General features: G+C 34.5%; 1 protein-coding gene across 1 annotated transcript in view; it reads right to left on the bottom strand.

Annotated features, from left to right (window-relative positions):
* LOC118202394 (leucine-rich repeats and immunoglobulin-like domains protein 3) overlaps window positions 1-18,773 on the bottom strand; it is a 33,919-nt gene extending 15,146 nt beyond the window's left edge. Inside the window, exon 1 of the mRNA XM_035374572.2 lies at window positions 18,505-18,773. Coding sequence (XP_035230463.1) covers window positions 18,505-18,568 — 64 coding nt within the window. The 5' untranslated portion in view covers window positions 18,569-18,773. The remainder of the gene's footprint in view (window positions 1-18,504) is intronic.
* Window positions 18,774-18,996: the final 223 nt, after the last annotated feature.

The raw sequence follows: 18,996 nt of genomic DNA, 5'->3' as shown, positions 1-18,996 counted from the left end.
AATCTATAAGTATGTTAACGCATGTGAAAAATAGAAGTAATCAGTCTCATTTCTAACATCTCATTTCCTATGCGTTCATTTCAGTTGGCGATTGATATAAATTAAACACTGCATTAATTAAAATGAAAATCTTTTATTTACCGCTTGTGTGAAGAGCTTAATTGACCTCCTCCTAATGCTGAAGCTGGTTCTCGTTATAAGTAATCTTTTATTTGTAAGGTAAAAGTAGTCTGGATTGGCTAATTGTGGCAAAACACTTAAACGGTATCTATCTGAAGACAGATCTTGATGCATAATTTTTGAAATTTCAAGTTATTATCTTTTGACCGTGTACTGACTACTTAGACGATCTTAGAGAAACAGATTCGTATAGAGTAACACATGGAAAAATCATGCTGCTAATCCAGTTCACCTGGAAATTAAGCTAGTAATCTTGGCTTCATTTATCAAAACACTATGAGTTTTAAACGAAGGAAATATTTTAAAGTTGCTCAAAAGTTGTATTTTACATTATTTCTACTATTACGTTTGGCATAGCTATTATATTTGCATAGAGATGTCTTCTTTTCAGTGGCCACTGTGAAAAACACTCAGCATTTCCACGATTAATCTCCAAACTAAATTATTTATTTTGTCTGTTTCCATAAATTTACATGCATTAAGACGATGTATGAATTATTGAAGGAAGTAAGAAAGCAAACTGTTTAAAATTATAATCTAATTTGTACCATATGAGAAAAAAAATCTCATGATTGGAAAAGAGCCGTCATGCCTATTGCGTGTTAATATGTTACGAAGGTATTTTGCGTGTTAATATGTTACTAAGGAACTCCAGTCAACAGTTATTTGATGCATTTTAGTTGTTTAGTACACAATTTGATGCGCGTGTTTTTCGCTTCCAAAAGGTAAATAAACCACAATGCTATAAGAAATGCTAGAGAGAAGCCAAAGAAACAATTTTCCATACGAAATACTACTAGTTACGAGGTTACTTGTACATTCATCCATTCAAGCTTGCATAAGGCTCGCCTTTAGTTGCTCATCTCAGGCAGGGGTTGTTGGATTCGCAAGGCTCAACGAACCACGCAAGGTGTAGAGCCATAGAATTGAAGGACTAGCCATCGCTCCAGCCTACACGAGTGCCGAAGCCACCTACCTTTCAGAACAGAATTGACTGCCCCTTCCGGCACCAGAAACTGGGTCTGCTATTTATCCCCCGGTGGCGAGACTACCAAGGTACGAGCTAATACAATAAACCACTGCCGAGGAGCCATACGAAATACGAATGATTTCTTCAAAAAAAAAAAAAAAACTTTGACACTGCCTTTTCCAGGGTTTCTGTCATTGATATATAGATGTACTTTATGTCATTTCAGCAGATTCTATTATGCCTTTTCTTGAAAGAATATTGTGCATGGTTTGGCTTCGACTTGAAGCATACGTGGTAGAATTAATGTCAGTACATAGGAAATAGAAACCTTACTGAAGTATGTCTTTTACAGTAACTGCAGATATAAGGTCGCAAGAAACTATAAGTAAAAAATAAGGAATTTTGTTACATTCTAAGGGGTGCATAGGGACAAAGACTGAGGACCCATGTGCTACAAAAACATTTCATGTAACTGGCATTGATATGCAGACTATTGCAAAAATTTAGATCATATAAAAGTTTCAACACGAGATTTTAATTTTAGCCCAAAATAAAAATGGCAAGCATCCCCTACAAAAGAGCTTTCTGAAGGAAACAAAATACGCAGAATGTTTTTGGGAAATGGTAAGAAAAATAAAAAATGAAACGACATTTTTATTTTGATAATAAGTAATCAAAAGCTGCATTTTAGAAATTAATGAAACTAACCTCTTAGCTAAAGGAAGATCAAAAATTAAAACAGCAAAAATCAATTTTACATTATTCTACTTTGAGTATTACCATAGTGACTCGAAACAGGAAATAAACAATATACAAAATATAGTTTATGTTACTAATTAAATTAAAACAGACACCTTTTTAACTCAAAGAAAAATCATAAAATGAAAAATCCTAATACAAAACATAAGTTCCACAAGTTTCAAAAGTTTAATAAAATACTTGCCTGAAATGCTGGCCCTGAGCTGCATAATTGTATCTCTAAAATAAAGTGTTCTTCAACTCTTTATAACATAATTTCTGCTACATACGCAGTCGCGACTGGCGTAGATTTGAGCAGGTTTGTACGACTTGTGTTTAAAAAAAAACAGATAAATAATCTAGTGCATTTAATTCTTTAATTCTATAGGAAGAGTATCTCCACTATCCCTCATGTCCAATAATAGAAGTTAAAATTCATAGTGTGTGGCAGTCCGAGTTTATATTCTAGTGCACTGTTATACTGAAATCACGTAAGTTCACAGATGTTTCAGTGAGACAGTAGGAAACCAGATAACTCACTTAAAATATTCAATATTTAAAATATCCTTCTCGCCAGTTAGAATTTCAAAAAATGAATGGCCCAGTCAGCGTTTCATTATATATGCGACACTATAAACATTTATACTCCAATGCACCTGACGTTTGTTGAGACGCGTAAAGTGTAGATTTTCCGAAGCCAATAAATGATTATTATAAAACTAGAAAGACCGGCGGTAATACGAAATGACCGCTGTTCTAGATATTATAAATTGTAATTAAAATGATTTATGCAAAGATGTCTGCTAATTCAAACTGAATTACCCAAGGTAGGCGGCGAGGACGCCCCTTTGCTTGCTGCCCCACTAGGTTTTCCCTTTCTACTTGCTTAATTGTTTAAAGTAGCGTGCATTGAAGGAAACCACTTGCGGTACATTTCTTAAGAACCACCGCTTGCTCAATAAATAAAGGTGATTTAAAAAATAAAATGTTAATTCACATGTCAAAGATCTCTTTGTACACATTTTTTGTGTAGATCTTTCCATCCTTTTTAAGCTCGCCTTGCAGAGGATCATCCATTATTTTTAATTTTACGTGCATTATTTCATGAACTCTTGAACAGGCAACATAAAGTTGACTGTGTCCAAATGCATGCTCAGGTAAAAAAATGCCAACACGCTTAAACGTTTGGCTATGAGACTTATTGATGGTCATAGCAAAGGCAAGTTTTACAAGTGTTACAGGTCATAGCAAAGGCAAGTCTACGTCTCAAATGAAACGGCAACCATGTGCCGTGGCACCTTCACCCCATTGGCTAGTACATACATTGGCTAGTACATACATTGGCTAGTACATACATAACCCATTGGCTAGTACTACAGTTGCGCAAGCACTTCTTCACTGACTTCCGTAGCGATGGGCCCGGGCTCGAACACCAAAGAAGGCTTGGTTGTAGGCGTCTATGACTCCACAATTCTAATAATGAAATGGCCACCACTTCCGCCCCTTGTAGTGGCACAAAGCTAATGGATATTAAATAAAGCACCTGGCTATTAAAAAAACGTTTTGTATTCATTTAACAAGTTGACTAGATTTTCGATAAAATTAGATAATGGTAAACAGGGTTGTTGCGCCTGCGTGCGCATCTAATTACTAACGTCTTCGCATGCGCTTTGAGCTCTTAGAGTTTGTGACATGAGATTGTGAGCTAAGAGCATGTGAGAGAACTCATGGCTTCGTGTGGCCATGAACGATGTAAATTAATGAGAATAAAAGTGTGATATAATACAGTCCATTGTTCCCGAGTTTATTATAGTGTCTGTGCAAAACATCGTGGTCCGTCCTGGGCCAGAGATCTATGGAATATGAGTTAATTACAAGTAACGAGTAAGTCAGCAGTTTCGATTTAAAAATAAAGTGTCACTTTATTATTTTGAGATGCTGTATAACAGTTTGAGGAAATTAATAGTATTTAGATACTGTGTTTAAGTATTTGAGAACAATTACTTATTATCTTGTGTTAATTTATTAAGAGTACAATGTTGATAAAATGTACACTCAAAGACGATTTAAAGCTATTAGCTTTAGAACTGAATATAGAATTAAGTTAAAGATAACTGTTACAGATTTAAATCTAGCGATTAAAAGTAGGGAAGCTTATAAATCTGATTCAAATTCGGTAATAGAGTTGGGTAATTCTATAGTAGAGCATCGTAAATCTGAAGAAGCTAAAGTATTACAGTTAGAACAAATTAAATTAGAGAGAAGTAAAACAGAACTGGAAATTGCTCAACTACGAGCTAAAAACAAAATTGATAACAATGGGCAAAACGAAATAAAAGGAGAAAGTTCCGATTCCTTAGAGTCCCTTATTAAAAGTATAAGAACACTAACATTGAAGGTTCCAAGTAAACCTGAAAATTGGAGTTGTTTTAGAACGAGTTGTTTTAGAATCTTTAGAACCAGTTTTCACGACAAAAAATGTGCCTGAGAAATCTAAAGCGGAAATATTGTTAAACTTGTCAGGGCAACGGGCTTCGAACATTATCGTTTATATTAGAGATGAGGAGCTAAGTGACTATGAAAAAGTAAAAGCTTTTCTTCTAAAAGGATTCGAACCTACACCACAAATTGTTTTAAAAAGACTCAACGCCTAAATGAGTCCTATGTGCAATTGGTGTCGTGATTAACAACAAATTTTGAATATTACTTAAAATTGAGGAAAGTGTCTGATTTTTGAAACAGTTAATAATATCAGAAAAATTGTTTGAGACATTAGATCGAGAAATGTCTGCCCATATTTCTGTAAGGCAAGCTGAAAGTTGGTTTCCGCCTCAACAAATGGCAAAGGAAGCAGATTTATTTTTCACATCTCGCGGAAAATTCTTTACCGAAAGAGTGAACAACTTAAAAAAATCTCGCAACAATTATAAAACGTCAAAAAATGTTTCAAATGTATTCCTTGCCGATGTAAAAAGGCTTAAAGTGTGTTCTTTATGAGGAAAATCATTTTTTTTGGCAAAATGCCAAAATTTCTTGAAGCAACCGGTGAATGATCGAGTGGAAATAGTCAAAAGTAATAAATTGTGCTTTAATTGCCTAGCATTAAATCATTTTTGTTAAAAACTGCAAATCAACGTTTTCGTGTTCCATTTGTGGGAATGATGTTTTGCACAGACACTATAATAAAATCGGGAACAATGGACTGTATTATATCACACTTTTATTCTCATTAATTTACACCATTCATGGCCACACGCTCTTAGCTCACAATCTCTAAAAAGCTCAAAGCGCATGCGCAGACGCTAGTAATTAGATGCGCGCGCAGACGCAACATAATATGCCGCCCGCTTTGACACGATGTAATCATTCAAAACTAAATCTTACAATGAAATTTTACACAGTGTCACAATATAAAACACAAGTAAATAAATGGAAACATCAAATAATAACATCAACAAAATCAAACTACTATAATAAGAAAATACAATAATTAATTACAAACATACTTTTTGTTTAATTTGGCATAGGTAAAACACAATATTTACTAACTGATCTCTTAAAAATACCGCTTTTCATTTTCACTGAAACTTCTCTAACCTTATTGTCTTTACCTAAGTATAAATCTACGATTCTGCCAAGAGGCCAGTTTTATACCTTGATATTGTTTAGTTTAGTGATCAAGTTTACCTTGATATTGTTTTTTCAAAGAACCATTTAGTTCTTCCTTGCATGACACTCAAATAGTTATTTCTCCAATATTTCCAAATTGTTTGCACTATTTTAGTCAATTTTTGCCAGCTCTTTAATCTATTGTCATTATCGTTTAAAATATTAGGTTCTGCAATAGCAGTGATAGGTCTGCCTATCAGGAAATGGCCTGGATTGGATTGAATTGGATTATTCAATTATGGCAAAGCACACGAGAGCTATCTGCCTGAAGTGAGGGAAGCCTTCGTGGAGGAATTTCTAAGGGAAACTGGCTCGTATACACGTTACACATGGGGAAAACCACGAAAACGCCCATGCAGCCAGCCCGTTCACGGGACTCAAACCTCGGACCGAACTACCAGTGTTCAGCGTCTTTTCCGCTCGGCCGCTGGTGGGTCCAGGAAATGGCCTGGTGTCAAGATATCAATGTCCTCTGGTTCAGATGATAAAGGATGCAAGGCCTAGAATTCAAAATGCCTTCAATTTGAGCAATTACTGTAAGAAACTCTTCATAGTTTAGTTTCAAATTACCTACTACGCGTTTCAAATGAAACTTAACAGATTTGACTCCTGCCTCCCAAAGACCTCCAAGATTGGGAGTTCTAGGGGGAATGAAAGACCAATCAATACTCTCACTCGATAAATAATTACCTAATTCGTCATCAGGTTTGCTGACTAGCCTATTCAGTTTCTTTGATTCTGCGTTACCACCAACAAAATTGGTTGCTTATCTGAAAATATGTGTGCACACTTGCCTCTGCTGCTGAAAATACGCTTTAAGGTTGCAATAAATGCTTGACTAGACAGGTCTGTTACCAACTCAAGATGGCAAGCTTTGGTAACAAAACAAACGAAAAATGCACACATGCACCTTGTTAAGGCGACCATTTCTTTGATGTGGGTATTTTATAAAATAAGGACCAAAGAAAATCAACTCCAACACAACTGAATGGAAAATTCGGGCTGACTCTTTCTTGAGGGAGTTGACCCATAAGTTGTTCACAGGGCACTGGTTTTGCTATGAAGCATACAACACACTCTTGTACTATTTTGCTGCAAATGTTGCGCCCGTTTAAGGGCCAAAACCCTTGTCTAACAATAGACCGTAAGCCTTGTGTGCCAATATGCATGTATTTCGTATGAAACATCACAATAATTAGCTTAGTCATTTTATGATTCTTTGATAAGATTATTGGAAATTTTCTATCAAAATTCAATTTACAATTAGCTAATCTGCCTCCAACTCGTAGAATTCCATATTGATCAAAAATGGAAAAATATTTCTTACCTTGCTATCTGGAGGTACCTTACCCTCCTTTTCAATGCTTGAGATTTCTTTTTTAAATTCACTATCTTGAATCAGCTCAATCAGTTTAAGTTCAACTAATTTTAACTCTGAGCTCTGAAGAGAACCGGAAACCTTATCCTTCCCCGTGCAGTTGTTTACAAACCTAAAACTAAAACTTAAAACACGAATAATTTTACTGTAATTATTACTTAAATTTAAGAAATCCTCAATAAAAAGGTTAGCTTTTACATTAAGAAAAATATTAGAGTCACTAAGGATTTTAAGTTCGTCTGGAAAGTCCTTCACAATGACTTCCACCGGGATCTCTCTATTTGGATACTCATCGTTTCTCAGGAACAGAGGGTCTTTCCACCACATACCATTCTGTAGAAGTTTACTGGGGTCCAAACCTCGGGATATAAGATCACTCTGATTCTCTTTTCATGACACATGACGCCACTATGATCATTAGTCAACTCTTGAATTGTTGCCACTCGATTTGCAATAAACGTCTTGAACTGGTAAGGCTCATTTTGTATCCACGAAAGCACGATCATGGAGTCACTCCACAGATACACTTTGCTCACAGGAATCTCTAATGCAGAAATTACTCTAACAATTAACTTTGCAAGTAAGACTGCCGCACAAAGCTCCAGTCTCGGGATTGTAACTCGTTTTATAGGCGAGACTCTGGATTTACTAGTCACTAGCCTTGTCTTCACTTCTCCATCTCTTGAACGAGATTTGCAATATATCGCTGCTCCGTATGCTACCTCAGAGGCATCTTCAAATTCATGAAGTTCCACATGGTATACTTCCGCAATAAGAATAAACCTTTCAATTTCTATTTTACTTATAACTTCCAATTCAGTAGAGAACTTATTTCATTCATCAGCTTCCCTTTTTAAAAGTGGTTCGTCCAATTCAGCTTTAACAACCACAACCGTTGGAGAAATATTTTGGCTTTACTTATGATTGGCCCTAGTAAACTAATCGGGTCAAACAATCTTGCAATTGTGGACAATATATGTTGTTTCGTAACAACTATGCCATTATCCAGTTTCACTAAAACATAAACTGTCTCTTCTAGACCTCCAGGACACTCCAAGTGTTGTAGATTCTTCTTCATTAAGAAAGGGGTAGGTGTGATCCTCTTCCGTAAGTTCAGCATGATTACTGTACCACTTGGGCAGTGTCATTCCTGCACTCTTCAGTATTGCAGTTAACTGAGATTTAAGCTCTTTTAGCTGTACTCAAAGATTCCGCACCATACTAATAATTACTAAGCACATCATCCATGTAAAAATTTTTAAGTAAGACTGGCGCAGCTAATGCAAATTGAGGACCTTCATCAATCGACAATTGTTCAAGAGTTCTCATAGTTAAATATGGAGCACTAATTGTACCGTAAGTCACAGTATTAAGCTCGTAGACTTTCACAGGTGCATCACGTTTTTTCCACAGGATTCGTTGAAAGCATCTCTGTTCAGGGTAATTTCAATCATTCTATACATTCTTCTAATATCTTCCGTAAATGCGAATGGGTACTTTCTAAATCTAAGCATGATTGAAAAGAGATCATCTTGAATAACCCCTCCATTACATTTTAAAGAATTTAACGAAATTCCATTTGATGTTAAACATGATTGATTAAATACTGTTCTCAATTTAGTCGTTTTTTTCAGGTCAGTATACACCATGATGGGGTATATAGTACACTATCCTATGCTCATTTTTCTCTTTAACCTCAGTCATGCCTTAGCTCTTCATATTCCTTTAAAAAATCATGACATAGACTCAAATATTCAGGGTCTTTAACTAATCTTTTCCATAGGGAATTTAATCTCTCAATGACAAAATCTTTTATTGTATTTTCTTATTATAGTAGTTTGATTTCTCTATTATTATTTGATGTTTACATTTATTTACCTGTATTTTATATTGGGTACTTACGTATTAACGCAACCAGGCCAAAATTCGCATAAATTGCGAAATTTGGCAACCCTACTTACGGCAACCCTACGTGTTATACGTAGTTTTGTAAAAAGAGCATGTGGAGATTCACAAAATTTTCCTGCATTTTCGTGCAAATTTTTGTAATTTATGAGAAAATAGCAGTGTACGTGGATAAAGTGAAGAGTGTGCGCAATGCCATTTTTGTGCAATTCTGGGATTTTTTTTAAGTAAAAATAAGTCGATGTGTACATGGTTATGGCGAATATGGTTTTTAATCAGTGCTAAAGGCAATAGCCAAAAGATTTCCGCCGAAAAAATAATTCTGCAACTTATTCAAATTCGAAACCGGAAGGGTTTAATTGCTATTTTATATTTTAAAACAAAATAATATAAAAAACTGTATTAAAAATTATCTGTAATTAATAAATGCATATTTTCTTTCTATTCATACTTTTTTACTCAAACTTACAAATAGCGTCAAAACTTACGAATAGCGTCAACCTGGTTGCGATAATACGTAAGTACCTTATATTGTGATACTGTGTAAAATTTCATTGTAAGATTTAGTTTTGAATCATTTACATCATGTCAAGGCGGGCGGTATGGTGCGCCTGCGCTCGCATATAATTATTAGCGTCAGCGCATGCGCTTTGAGCTTTTAGATTTTGTGACATGAGATTGCTAGCTAAAAGCGTGTGAGAGAAGTCGTGGCTTCGAGTGGCCATGAAAGATGTAAATTAATGAGAATTAAAGTGTGATATAATACAGTCCATTGTTCTCGAGTTTATTATAGCGTCTGTGAAAAACAGGGGCTTTACTTGAAACCTATAAAAGCCTGCTTACACTATAGGAATTTTGAGCTCAGGAAATGTACATGAACACATAAGCTAAAGGGAAAAAAGAGCACCCCCTCCTTTTACCTCCTTTCAATCTATATGCATAGATAAGGGAGGTAATATATTCAGTTAAAAAATTCCATGGTGAGTTTTCGGTGAATACCACAAATTAGGGTCTCCATAACGTGCCCTGAAGTCTATGTGTTTGTATTTGTGTGACGATTTTTGCGTCCACGATAAACCATTATATTTATAATAAAAGCCCATAACAGTTCTATATCAAAAACTATAATAAAATACAAACCAAAATTGTTCAGTTTTAGAATTTAAGATTTTTATATCAATGGGAATAATACATTAGATTTGGATTAAAACTGACAAAACAGAAGTGATACTTTACTTGAAGATATGAACAAACTTTTATAAAAACATAGTATGTTGAGAGATTAATCGAAAACTTCTCAAGTTTGTTACTTAAAATAGGTATAAGATTGGGAGCAACACATTACATTTATAAGTATTGAATTTAGTCTTAGAATTATTCTAAATGCAACGAAATAAGCTCTCATTATGAAGCAATGAGAATTGAAACGACGAGCTCTCATTATGAAGCAATTAAATGCATTAGTCTCTATCTTGTATTTTTCGTTCATTTCACGTTTGTGTCGAATCACTTTTCAAGTAAAAGGATATTGCCGCCAAGTGTTATTGCTATGTATTCGTTTTAAAAAAATGCCAGCCATCCGATACAGTGGTTAGAAAAGCTTACTGTAATAATGTTGAATACGGTTTCGAATCCCGGGGAAGTCATGGCTGTAATTGTCCGGCCCTTTATAAGAGGTAACAGTGGCCCACCTATTAAGTGCTTCTACAGTAAAATGGCCACTCCCTCCGGCCTTAGTAATGGAAAAGACTAAGTTGCCTAAGTGCCCGCCAATGGAAAAAAATTAAGAAATAAAAAGCAAATATTAATAATGTAGACTTACATACAGAATGTATGGTAACGATGAATACTATTTAGAATTCTAAAAATATGCTGATTTTATGGAATTTGTTGTTTAATTTTATGTTACGTAAGGGCGAAGGAAGTGATGTTTAGTAAATCAAGTTAAAATGACAAAAAAAACGTTAGTTATCTTATCGAGAAGCACTCGGCAATGATATTATAAATTGAAAAAGACTGAAAAAGATGTATGTCAACACTTAAAGATATGCTGCTTTTAAAGGGTGTTGGAACCCAAAAATCTTCAAAAAATGTTTTTGTTTTTTCAGATTTTTGCATTTTCAAATTCTCTACACTTTTATCTTTCTAAAAATACCATTCTTTAATCTCTATGAAAATTAGAACTGTAAAAAATCTAGTTTTAATTTGTCATCGAATGCTTTAATAAATGAGGGTTTTTACATAAAAACGCATTTTTCTCCAAACGTGATTCTTTTATACTCTATGTACCTTTTCTCAGGAACTACTGCTCACAAATATCTAAAATTTTCATGGCTCATTTATTAGGTTTCCTAATATTTACTGAAATGAGCTTTTGTGATAAAATAAGAAAAAAAAACATAAAGAATTTGTTGTGTGAGAAAAGTGCTAAATTTTTCTATGCCTAACAAAATATTCTCTAAATTACTCTAAAATTCAAAATGTTTCAAAAGCTCATTTCAGTATAATCAGATAGGTATACTTTAATTACACAAAAAATTTCAAGCGTGTATCTACAGCTGATTTTGAGAAAAGGTACATCGAAAATGGCCAATTTAACATTATCGGTATAGGGGTTGCTGATACCCCTTAAAAACGTTTTTATTATTAAGTCATTGTTCTGGGAATCCGAAACATTATATGACTAGAGGATATAATACGATTTGAAAGGTATTTAAAATCAAAGCATGAAAACAGGTGCACATCGGCACATGTAGTTATCATTGCTCATTGCATGGATGAATAGAATAATAAAAAAAAGTGAGATTTTATAATTGACACTGAGCCATAAAGTTTACAAACAAATTTGATTTTATTTACAAACGATCAACCGAAATTAAGAGTTTACTTAAAGCAAGTTGCCATTCTGCCAGTTCCATGTCTTATACATGGAATTAGTGCGAAGTCATGGGCTTCCCAAATCGAAATTTTAAAGTAAAAATAACGAATATATGATAATATTTATTCCATTACTTACAATTTAACTTGCAAGCCATTCTAATACTAAAAAATTATTTATGGCTACTTATTTAATTATGCTTATTATTATAATACTTTATTTGTATATATCCATGTACTTGGCAAAAATTTATGTAACCGAAATATCTGAAACGTTTACACAAGGGAACGGCGGAATGGTTACGTAACTCAATATTTTCTTTCATCAAATTAACTCATGTTAAATCTCTTGAAAACAAACGTTTACTTGAGGTTTGTGTTCTTCAATCTATTATAACCTTATATTTTTTCTACTAGTTACACTATGCTAATAGAAATTTCAGGATTTTGAATTTTTCGAAGTAGGAGTATCTTGAATTTCCACAAAAAGCATGATACGTAACATCATAAGTTATATTAATGTGTAGGAGTTAGAATTACTTGTATTTCAAAGTTACCTACATTTGAGTATTAACTTTTATTTTAATAAAGAAATACACACGATAAAAATTTAAATTCACCAGTTTTGAGGATTAAGGAAGATGTTTGCAAAATTTCAAAACTAGGCAAAATTATTAAACGATTTATATCGCAGTTACATCTCAGTATTCCTTGGTTTTCTGTAAAAAACCACATTATAATATATGACCACACATAATAAATTCGCCAATTAAGTTAATCCGTTTTTAATTTATCGGTAGTTAGGTGTTATCGCAAACATCTTAGTAAAAAATAACTTCAGTTTCAGAATATGCCAAACTCTGGTAACCAGGCGCATAAAAATTATTTTGACAACCAATGCGCATGGCAATTATTTAACTTCCAGCGTCCTCGTTTTCGTACGAGTTCTTTTTGTTGTATTCCAAGTTCCAATGACTTTTATAGAAAAATTATGATTATTTTTTGCCTTCAATTTAAGATTTGTGCTGGTGAATTTTCCTATTGTAGAAGAAAAAGAGTTTAAATTTCTGCAGGAATACAGTATTTCGCGAAAACTTACTAGAGAAACAATGCTTCACATCCTTTGTAAAAGTGATCGCTACCAAATTTCGGCCACATCAAAAATCAATTTGTAACTATATTTACTGAATGTTATTGGAATCAATGTATAATTGTAAAGTATAGTATATATGCAAGTAATTTACATTTTTTACAATAAAGGTAATTACTCTTTCTTCCGTAAAATTTGACAAATTGTTTGTTTGGAACACGTTGGTGCAAAACTACAGTTTTACGCCAGCGTGGATGCGATAAAGCATAAGCACCGATTTATTTATCAACATTGAGTCAATAAAAAATTTCTCCCAAATATCCATTGATTCAGACAGCTAAGCAGCCTTACTATCCACCCGAAATACAGACAACCGTTCTCAACTGGCTCATAAAATTAATCAAATCTATAACGACTTGAATGCTGAAATAACCATAACTTAGATCAAAAGGCACAGCGGCAACACGATACTGATGACAATCTGGAAAAAACAGTAGGTCTTTTCCAAGAAGGCGAGTTCCTCAACATCAAACTTCCGAAATCTCAACTACAACAAATCCTAAATAAACATCTAAGCCACGAATGGCAAGAATGAGGGGAATAACGGCACAACAGACAGGCGTACTCGCCAGTTCTTCCCCAAAATCGGCACAGAAAGCAGAAGCTCCAAATCCTTCTTAGGTCCACCAGCGGCCGAACGGTAAAGTCGCTGAACACTGGTAGTTCGGTCCGAGGTTCGAATCCCGCGAACATGCTGGCTGCATGGGTGTTTTCGTGCTTTTCCCCATGTGTAACGTGTATACGAGCCAGTTTCCCTTAGAAAGTCCTCCACGAAGGCATCCCTCCGCTTAGGCAGATAGCCATAGCGTGCTTTGCCATAATTAAATACACACACCAAATCCTTCCTAACTTATTATCTCACCGGTCATGGCCCATATTCAGATTTTCTTAAAAGAAATCACTCTAATAGCGACAATTACGTCTGTGGAGTCAAATAATATGCAGACTATTATGTGTTCTTCTGCCCTCTTAATACACCAGAAGCTCAGTGCCCTAGGATTGGACCTATGCCAAGTCAGATCTTAGGACCGAAAACGGAAAAGCGAAAAGAGGAATGACTAGGTTACACCTCAATAATTGATTACGAACAACATCAACAATTTTTATGCTTCAATACACCAAATTTACTGAGCTGAACCCATGAACTTTGTAGTGGTAGTAGTGAATTTCCTAGCGCAAGACCTTATATGTCGAAAACATGTCACACGTTGAAAACATGTCACACGTTGAAAACACGTCACACGTCGAAAACACGTCCGACGATTTCCACTCCATATGAACTTTGAACTGAAATATTTGAGCTCATTTCAGTCTTACGTATAACAAATATCCTCACATAACAAGAACCAAGAATCCCTATACATTAGCAAAATCAAATCCTACATTTTTATTTACTTACTTAAAAATGCAAAAATTCCAGTGCAACGATCTCCAAAGTATCAGCTCTATTATATTTATGTAATCCAATATTGCAATGAGTAAACTCAACAGTTTGTGTTACATTATGTAACTTTGCCTAATTTTATATTATCAGTCTTATGTTTAAATGTAACAACTCTGATGTATAACTCCGATGTTGCTTAGCAGAAATAGCATACAGTATAGTCAATTTCAGTTTTTTATACTCTAGCTGGTTAGTGTATTGGGTCAATATGTGTTCGATTCGTATTCTCTGGTGCCCCATGCACTTTTACCTGTTTACCTGTTTTGAAAAGAAATCCTTTTACTATTTTATACTAGCTGACTTTGCTTTTTTATTGAACTTTTTACTAATTGCGAAATCTCTTTTTTGTCACATAAACCTGAATGCAATTTATATCTTTTGCTACAAAAGGAAATATAAATGAACAACTTATTGCTGTTCCACCTGTTATTTGAATTTAGCAAATTTTATGTAATTTTCGCTGTTTATAGTATCAGCAAACTGATAAAATTTTCTAAGTTTCAGCTTGCTTTTTCCGAGGAATTTTATAGCTAACCATTTCATTACTTTTATTAATGAATCTTTATAAAGCACTGCAATAATTTTAATCTGCTGATTCAAATGAAGGTCTCTTCTAGGTCGCTCGCGTGAAAAGCTCTAAACTTGCACTAGCATAACAGCAAGAGTTTTCGGGTTTTAAAATATACTGCCCTCCAAAAGTTAAGAAACAGCACGTTTTTCAAAGCTCACCATTACAAAAATGTCAGAACATTTAAATTCACAATTTATGTTCTTGATAGTAATAAAGTTTAAGAAAATATATGAAAAAACAATATCTGGCAATTTTATTTTATAAAAATGCATACTTATGTAAAAGTTGGAAAAAAAATGCAAAACTTATAAATTTTGTTCACGAGTGTTGATATTTAATTGATATTAAAAATTTCGTTGACAATATCCAGGAGGTTCTATCAATGTCCAAGAGAAGTCGTTTGCCTGATTTGTTGAGGTAGCGGGCGATCGAACGGAGGGAAATGGAAGTTATTTAAGTGCACATCTTTAGCCTTTATGAGGTACTTTTACTTGTCTTACAGCCTTTTACTCGTCTTACAGCCTTTTACTCAGCTGAATCAGTTACTAAAAATGAAGTTGCTCTCTAAGCATAATTTTTACTAGTTCTTTATAGAGGGTTTGGCCGTAAAGTAGTACTGAATTTTTTAAAAACTTTCATTCACAGTTTTGATACGTCGAATTAATAGTTTTCAAAATATGCATATTCTGCATCAAAATAATGTTTTCAGCGACTCCTCTAATCGCTAAAGGCTCCCTGAAACGCAGAAACTGGAATGCTTTTCAGCTCTCTTATTACGGCCTGGATAGAGGCGTAATGTCATCCTTTGATGACTCTTTTCAATCGGGGGAAAAGGTGGAAGTCTGAAGGAGCGACATATGGGTTGTAGGGTGGCTGGAGAACTTGTGTGATGCTATGTCTGGCCAGGAAGTCCATGACAACATAGGTGGCATGGCTCAGTGCATTGTTGTGACGCAACGTCCATGATTCAGCGATTGCTGGACGGACGCGGACGACTCGTTTTCTGTGTGTTTTAAATACTTCCACGTATAATGCAGCATTCGACTCTGACCAAGTGGTAAAAATGTCTGTGAACCGCTCCTTTGCTGTCAAAAAAGATGATCAGCATCAATTTCATCTTCGATTCGCTCTCTTCCCACCCGAAACAATTTGTGCCACTCAAAAACACTTGATCGACCATGGCTTCATTCCCATAAGCAGTCTTGATTATGTCATGGGTCTCACTCGCAGTTTTACCCAGTTTAATGGAAAACGTCGCCTCGTAGCACTGCTATAACAAAAGATTCGTTGTGGAAATAGCAAAGCATCTTGAAAGGGGTTCACTTTAAACTCGATCTACACTCCATGAAAGCTTGAGATGACTGGCGACTGGAGAGCTGATAGTTAAGATCCCCCACAACCTAATCAGCGCAGTAATATCCCCCTCCTTTACTACGTTTTCGCGTGAAAAATCAGTCCTACCACTTCCCGGACAAACGCTGTATGTAAAAGGGAAATTCGAAGGAATTTTTCTACGCCTTATGGCGCTGATCTTTTTAAAGATGTCTGATGCAATGTTAGTATTGAGTTAGACTGCAGCCTCAATAAGTTCAGATCTTCTGATATTATGTTAAAATTGACACAGTAGAAAAGAAAATTTCGAAGATTATTTTGTAATTAAAGCTTCAAAATCATACGAAAAATATCTTTTATTTGAAAATTTAGAATTTCATTTTGACGTTCTTTATATTAGTAATTTTTGGTATTCTTGCATTTGAAAAACTTAAAATACAATACGTTTGATTATGTAAAGATAAAACAACTTATTCCTTCGCGATTAAAAGTGTATTAAAGTAGTAGAGTGTGCGTGTGTGATTATGGCAAAGCCTCGAAGGCTATCTGCCTAAGGGGAGGGATGCCTTCGTGGAGGACTTTCTAAGGGAAACTGGCTCGTATACACGTTACACATGGGGAAAACCACGAAAACGTCCATGCAGCCAGCTCGTTAGCGGAATTCGAACATCGGACCGAACTACCAGTGTTCAACGACTTTACCGCTCGGGAGCTGGTGGGCTGTTAAAGTAGTAGCAAAGCAAATACGAAATATGCGTATTTAATTTTTTTCTTGCCTATATATTATTACATAAAAGAAGCTTTTTCATTCAGATGATACATTAAAACTTGAAATTCTTGAAAAGCCGATTTGGTATAGTTACGGGTACCCCTTGTCGAAAATTGACGATTTTTGGCGGTACATGGATACCGAGTTTGTGCAATTCTTTGACTTGTTGTTTTGTCTTTGTGTAGCGGCGATTTTTGCTACACTGTCTATCTGTCTAAGGTGATGTATGCTTTCAGGAAGGGCTTTTCAAGGAAAACTGGCTCGTATACAGGTTAGACATGCGGAAACATCCAAAAACGCCTATGCAGTGAACCCGTTCGCCGGGATTCGAAATCCGGACTGAACAACGAGTGTTCTGCGATTTTACTACTCGGTCACTCGTGGGCTGTGCGGACAGTAGTGCAAAGTAAAATCAAATATATTTCACGAATCCTTATGAGACACGATGACTTAGAAGTTCCTTCCAACCCCCAATTTTTTTTTCACTTTTGATTATTTGAAATCAATTGCTATACAATTCAAAAATCTGCAGGAAATGAAATATGGGTTCTGTAGTAAGAAACTAAAGTTATCATTGTAAAGAAACTGCTATGTGCGTCATTTGAAAGTTATAATAAAGTAAGAAAGAAGTTCAGCTAAATTACAAGAACAAACACAATTACATCAAAAATCAAAGACTGTAACTTAAACAGATAAAAGAAATATTTTTTTCGTTTTTCTACTGAAATCTACAGTATCCTGCATAGATAGTAACTTCAATTTCTTGTGCTGAAGTTTTATGGCAATTTAATAATTGTTCATAGGAATCTTTGAGGAATGACATTTCAAAACTTTTCAGTATGTTTGACACCAGTGCAATATTATACAAAATCATAAAATGTTTCATATTTCCAAGAAGAGAACCATTTAGCAACTTTTGGGTATCTTGGATCGTTTGTCTTAGTATAAATCGGTAATTATTCCTTAATTTTATGACAAGAATCATGCTTTTAAACCTATACAGTCACCTTTGTACAGATAGCAATCGAGCATTTTGCAGTAATTACGAGTAAACAAACCAAATCAAACCAAGGCATATGCATAAGAGATATGTATTATTAAATATTACAGCCAAAGTTATTGTGCATTAAACTTCACTAAACACAATATTTTTGAATTTCAGTAGTTGTATTCCAACTTAGTATTTACTCTTTAAAAAAATTAAGTGATAGAAATCTTTGCAATACTCACAATTATGCATTATGTTTAAAGTAATACACTCAATAAAAAATGTACATATCAATGGTCTTGCATCGTATGACAGATATCACACGAACTGAACGTGAAAATACTAAATATACATGCCGAACAAAACCTTAAGCCATTTTAACTTATATTTAAATTTTCTGTGTATTTTGGCTGTTTGGCATACTCGATTTTGAGTTAAAATACAAATTGACGGTAATCAATACATTAATATATTTTATGCTCCATAATTTAAACACTAGTCTGCAGGTTATAAAGAAATTACATTGAACTTACCATTACGAGAAGCAAGACAAGAATGAAATAGAATCCAAGCGCATGTAAAAAACACAACTCCCATCTCGTTGTGAAGTTAGTTTCCTTTTCATCTGAAGTCTTAACTATAGATAAAAGGTTAATGGTCTAGTCACACTGCGATAAATTCGAATTATTTAGCTGCATTACAGTACAAAGTGTCTTTTGGTCAGTCAATACGTGAACAACTTTGTTTAACAACTTCTTGATGATAAGCAACGTGGATCACGTTACGCGCACAGCAAGTACCAAAATAATTCCAGTTCCGGGCATTAGTTCTTAAAGTTCCGGTTAAAAGTTAAACAGAATTTGCTTCCATTTCCAAATTTACTATAACTGATTACGGAAAATAAAACACAGTAACTACTTCCATTAAATATTGGACCACGCTACAGCTTAAAACCTGTTTTACAATTTTTTATCGGTCCAAAAGAAAATTTTAAAATTTCCATCTTACAAAGAGCTTGTTTATTA

The sequence above is a fragment of the Stegodyphus dumicola genome, chromosome 6 (assembly GCF_044657685.1).
Source record: "Stegodyphus dumicola isolate Sdum_Otavi_A_Nest chromosome 6, ASM4465768v1".
Lineage (NCBI taxonomy): Eukaryota > Metazoa > Arthropoda > Arachnida > Araneae > Eresidae > Stegodyphus > Stegodyphus dumicola.
The sequence above is the reverse complement of the archived record's forward strand: the minus strand, read 5'-3'. Positions and strand labels throughout refer to the sequence as shown.